General features: G+C 46.8%; 1 protein-coding gene across 1 annotated transcript in view; it reads right to left on the bottom strand.

Moving 5' to 3' along the window:
- Positions 1 to 216: 216 nt before the first annotated feature.
- BVES (blood vessel epicardial substance) overlaps positions 217 to 5,811 on the bottom strand; it is a 31,961-nt gene continuing 26,366 nt past the window's right edge. The window contains 1 exon segment of the mRNA XM_006777217.2: positions 217 to 1,562. Coding sequence (XP_006777280.1) covers positions 1,438 to 1,562 — 125 coding nt within the window. The 3' untranslated portion in view covers positions 217 to 1,437.

Here is a 5,811-nt window from a genome sequence, read left to right as displayed (position 1 = left end):
ACAGGGCACTGACTCAATGCTGGTTCTAGGGCAGTGATGGCGAACCTTTTGAGCTTGGCGTGTCAGCATTTTGAAAAACCCTAACTTAACTCTGGTGCCGTGTCACATATAGACATTTTTTGATATTTGCAATCATAGTAAAACAAAGACTTATATTTTTGATATTTATTTTATATATTTAAATGCCATTTAACAAAGAACAATCAACCAAAAAAATGAGTTCGCGTGTCACCTCTGATACGCATGTCATAGGTTCGCCATCACTGTCCTAGGGGATGAAACAAAACATCAATGGGTATGAAGCCGCACAGCCCATCAACAGGCTTCGCCCAACTGGGTGCCACAATCACACCCCCCAGACTGACCATGCATCAAGCCAGCTCCTCATTCCCCACCAGCCAAACACCACCGTGTCCTAAAATGTGGTTCTGGTAAAGAGGAGAGTGGAATCAAGGCCCTCATAGCAATAGCTAGGCTGGGCGTCCATGGCAGGGCCTGTGGCCGACCCTCGGCCCCACAGAACTGGGTGTCTGTTAAAGGGACATCTACGGCTGGAAGAACAACCTGAAACTTCAGAATCCCGACCAAAGGATGAAGCTGCTCTGTGCCACTTGCTCGGCCACCTGACTCTCCTCTCCTCCACGGCCCAAGTGAAGTGTTTCCACACCAGATGTGTGGGGTGAGATGGCTCCAAACCCCAGGTGAGTGGCTGAAAGCTGACACCGGGCTCAGAACCACTTCTATCTGTTAATCTTTCCAGCTTTAGGTTTCAGGACTGCTGTATGAATAGCATAATATAAGGGTAATGTGAGCGAAGTCTGATGCTTTGTTCATTATCAAGCTATCTATACAACGTCCACGGAAGGCAATCTAGTGGGGTAATGTGTCTGGCCTGGTAGAAAAATAAACACCAGTGGAATCACGTCTTTGTTTAAAATTTTCCATCTAAAAAAATCAATTGCAAAGCCTGAGATTCCCTGCTTTTTAATGCTACTGCAACCTCAATTTCAAACCTGCATTGTGTGTTAAAGCTATGGAATAGACAACGCCACCGCCATGGTAGAGAAAAAACTGCCTGTGAGCAAGATGAGCCACAGCCTTGAAAAGTAAGTGGAAAGGCATTTGAATGGACAGAACACTAAGACTTTTAAAGTTAAAATGATAGTGTTTCTAGAAAATACTGTGAAAATATGTATCTCAAAATAGAACTAGGTTTAGTCAGAAGGCTCAGGAAAACCACCACTTAAAAAGCTGACCAATAGAAAAGAGAGCTAAAATAACCTTCCCACTTTTGACTCTTCCTCACTTTTCTGCCCTTAGATTGTACCGTCTGGATGTCCTAAAGCGGAATAATCTAAGAGCAGTGATAAAGTGCTGGTATTTTTCAGGATCTCTTCAAGACAATTTCCATCTTGGTAACTTGGCTCTTCTCTCTGATCAAGGCAACTCATGGACTTTAAATGTCTTTGGGGACACGGGTTCAAAGACTTCGTCATCGTCTTCCACTCCTTCTTCTATTGGTTTCATCTTGGCCGAGGCTCGCTGGTGTGGGGAGGACACATCTGTCAGAGACACAGAAAGGAAAGCCACTGAACGTGCAGCCTGTCCTGGCGCTGGTGTGATGCACCGGTTTCAAACTCCAACCGGAAAACAAAACTCCCTGGGATTCCATCGCTGGTACCACGAATGGAGTTTCCCTTAACACTATATTTTCAATCCAGCATTTCAATAAGACAACCAAATCAGGAGGTGGAACACATTCCACTGCGTGTGCTTGTGTGATGAGCTTCTCAAACATCCCAGTCCCTAGTGGGTTGCCCTAAAGTCTGTTTAGGAATCAGAATGTTCCTACATGAATATCAGACATGGTGACTGGAGTCCCTGGAGAGCTGATTTAACTCCTGATTTCCTTAAAGTATGGTTTTATTCTAAAACTATAGGCCCTCATGCCATCTGTAGCACTACCTAAAAGAACAGTTCTTGCCACCAACTGTCCAGCCACGCTCTGGACTGACATGGAGATGGAGAGCGGAGGACAGTGGGGCAGGAAGAGGGGTCAAACCTGCAGGCGGAAGAGCCAGGTGGAGGAAATACAGTCCTAAGGAGCAAGGCATCCCAGGGCCTTACAGGATGCCATTTAACCAAAGGAACCAAGCAATGAATGATCCATGCATCCAGCCCTCGTTCATTCACTCATTTACCAAAAGCTTATTGAGCATGTCCCATACACGGACTCCATGCCTGATGTAGAAAAAGAATATTGTCTGAAAGTAAGAGAACATATTGTAAATAGGTGCAGACTCCTTGAGGTGCCTCATGAGCAGCTCACGTGACATGATAAGCACAGACTCCCCTCCATACAGTTCCCACATTCAATGTCAGGATCCACTGTGTCAGGGTCCACCTGCTCGCCCACACCTGTGCACATTCTTGCTTCCCCCTAGCAGGACGGAGTGGTATTCAGCAAATGCTGAACTTGGGCTGGGTGTAAGGTTGATGATGGAAGAACAATGGGTGAAATCAGACTCTTCAAATGTTTGCTGTACAGCAAAGGCAAGTAGCAGGATCTTACAAAGACAGGAATCAGAATGGCTATAAGAAATGTATACTGATCAGCTGTTAAGCCTTGGCAAGAGTCAGCAGCAGCCAACAGGGCCGGCCAGCCCTGAGAGCAGGCTGCAGTCAGCGAGGAGGGTCAGGTACCAGCAGGGGGCCCCACGGCACAGGGGCAGGCGGCCTGCACAGTGGTCAGGGCCAGAGGCTGAGGAAACAATTTCAGGGTCAAGTCCCCGTTCTGCCGCTTCCTGCTGTATGCCTTGTGCTCCATTACTGTGCCTCTCCAGGCCTCAGCTGCCCTATCTGTGGAAAGGAGATATTCACAGGACCTGTCTTCTAGGGTTGTTGGGAGGATTAAAGAAAAATGTGCTTAGCAGGGTGCTGGGCACATAGAAAATGTCACTAAATGTCATTTCTTATTGACGGCAGAGTCACTGCCATACACCCAGGGAAATGCCACTACCAACAGCCACATTTTCCAACATAAAAAGGTCATCATTGTGCAGGCCCTGGCTCTGCTATAGTTTATGTGTTTGTTGTACACACACAGAAATTATTCACTTTCAAACATTTATAATCAATAAAAATACTGAGTTTCTGGAAAGACAACTACTGACCGACAGTAGAAAAAAAGCCTGTATGAAAGTCCCAAGAACGAACTTCTGTCACAGAGCACAAGGGCTTTGTGTCCTTTCTTGCACAGGCGATACCAAACACACCCTCCAGTTCACAGGTCGGCTCAGGTGGCAATGATTTCTGTCTGTGTGACCTTGGGCAAATTACTTCACTTCTCTGTGCCTTGATTGCCCTATCAGCAAAACAGAAGTAATCATAATAATATTACCTACTTAGTATGGCTGTTTGGATGAATAAGTGTCTTCATATTTGTAAAGTTCTTACTCAAATCAGGATGTGGGATATGATAACACTTTGTAAATATTTGTAAGTCAATCAAATCAGTGAATTAATATGGTCTTTGGAGGGCAATACCCTAAAGAATTGGGAAACTGGTTAAAGTTCATCATTGCCCATAAGGATGGCAAAGGAAGGAAATGGGACTAGTGCTTGAATAGGGGTCTGTGTTTCTCAGTCTAAACTGGCCTGAGTGCAGCACAGTTGTTGTTGTTGTTGTGTGTGCGTGTGTGTGTTTGTGTGTTTTATCAGTAGCCATGGCTTCCATATTTCTAGCCTCAAGTTATGATTGAATCTCATGAAATATTAACTTAGGCTGAGTATTTGCAATCAGACAAAACCCTCAGAACAAACACTAAGAGCATGAAGCCAAATCAATAATGTAGCGCTTTCAGACATAATTGTATGCTACACATAACAGAAACACATCCAGTTCATTTTGATTGGGGAAGTGAGACCAACTGATCTCTACTTTTTAAGCCCATCTATCAAACCAGGGGTGACACTCTTCAGTATCCTGAGGCTGCTATCTACACTGGGGACAAAATGCTCCGACCCTCCCACTACCTTGCTAATCGCCGTGTTTCCCCACTGAAAGTAAGAGAGGGCCCAAACAACGGGAAGTGATCTAGTGAAAACTTTCCAAGAACTTCTAGTTTCTTTGTGAAAGAACTGATTCTGTTCCCACTGTATTTGCCTGGGAAAGAAAGGGCTATGGTGGTTACTCCATAACATTACGGACAGTCAGGCAAGAGTCACCCACAGTCCTGGGCTGGGGTCCAGGAGTCTCCAGGGAGGGCCTCCTTCCCGTCTAGTCCACGCTCTGGCAAGCTCACTGACCCCCAAATCCAACCCATCCCTCTCCTTTTCTCCTCGTGCTTTTCTCTCCACCTGGAATAGTCTCTCCACTCCCATCCCTTCCCGCCAAATCCCTATCCATGCCTCAAGGTGGAGTTCAAACCCACCTCCTTCACTTGTGGTGTTCCCTAATTGCTTCTGTGGGGGATTCTATTCTCCTCCAAACAACCATAGCCCTTCCACGTTCTGCACCACATTGTGGTCATAAGAACGGGCACCTCTCCCTTCCTGGAAAACAACATCCGAAAGGCTGTGACCACAGCCCCCCTCTCCTGCAGCCTCGCAGCGCACCCCACACATAGCCAGGTCCTTAATAACTACTTAGTACATGAAAAAAACCCTTCTCCGAAACTCGGCCTTCAGAAAGCTGATGCTGAGGACGTGGGAAAAACACAGGGCCATCATATTTCATCTCTGATGGGTCAACCTCCCACCACCACCACCACCACTACCACGATGGGGCACAGCAGCATTCAGGCGTCAGCAGGTCTTGGGCTTACAGTAAGCCCTCACTATGAAAAGGGACTGTTATCAGCACATATATTCTGTGTCATGTTCCAAGGGAAATCACTTTAGAATAATTGGCTGATTTGACAGTGCTTACAGCAAAGAGTACTGGCCGCCGCGTAAACATCAATAAGGTACTACAACCAAGTTTTCATCCAGTCAGCCATACAAGTCTCTGAGCAACCGAAGGGTTAAATCTTGGGGAAATAAAAACAAATGAGACATAGTCTCTGACTCTCTTATTTGTCAACACACTTTTCAGAGTAATTCATTCTCCTCGCATCCCTACTGATATTTCTACTTTCTACCCAGAAGCTGAACCTGAACAAACTGAAAGCAAACAGAGTGGGGGAGCTGCCCTGCGTGAATTCCCTTCTCACCTGGGAATGAACCAGGTGGAAACACATCTGGCAGGGTAAGCCAGCTGGCCCTAATAGCCCCATGAGATTGCATTCTTCTGCTAAAGCTCTTTTCTCATGGAGAGCACTAAATTCGCTTTTGTTTCAGGCTTTGTGGCTGGGTTAGAACCCACAAGTCCCCAGGTACCAGTTCCCACAACTGTGCCTGTTGCTCTTTCCCCACCGGCAGATGCACCTGACGTTTTGCAACAGAAACTCGGTCTCACTGTAACTGCCAGAAGCAGCCCAGCGCCAGCCGGCTGCCTGAGCCCTTGATAGGAGTCACGGTCACAGAGAGGGCCCACACTCTGCACCAACTATTTAGCCTGGGCCTCTTGGCCCCACCCGTCACTGTCACAGCCAGAAGAAAGGCGGGCTTCCAAGAGCAAGAGCGAGGAGCTCCCCTGGCCCACAGACCCAGTGCTCTCCAACCTCAGCAGGACACTGTGGCTCAGTGGAAGGAAAGAGCCCATCACTACGCAGCTAGAAATCATTATTTTATCCACTAAGGAATCCAAACCCAATATGGAGTGTGGAGAGAGAGAGAGAGAGAGAGAGAGAGAGAGAGAGAGAGAGAGAG

Source organism: Myotis davidii, unplaced genomic scaffold, assembly GCF_000327345.1.
Source record: "Myotis davidii unplaced genomic scaffold, ASM32734v1 scaffold68, whole genome shotgun sequence".
Lineage (NCBI taxonomy): Eukaryota > Metazoa > Chordata > Mammalia > Chiroptera > Vespertilionidae > Myotis > Myotis davidii.
This window is presented reverse-complemented; position numbering and strand designations above follow the sequence as displayed.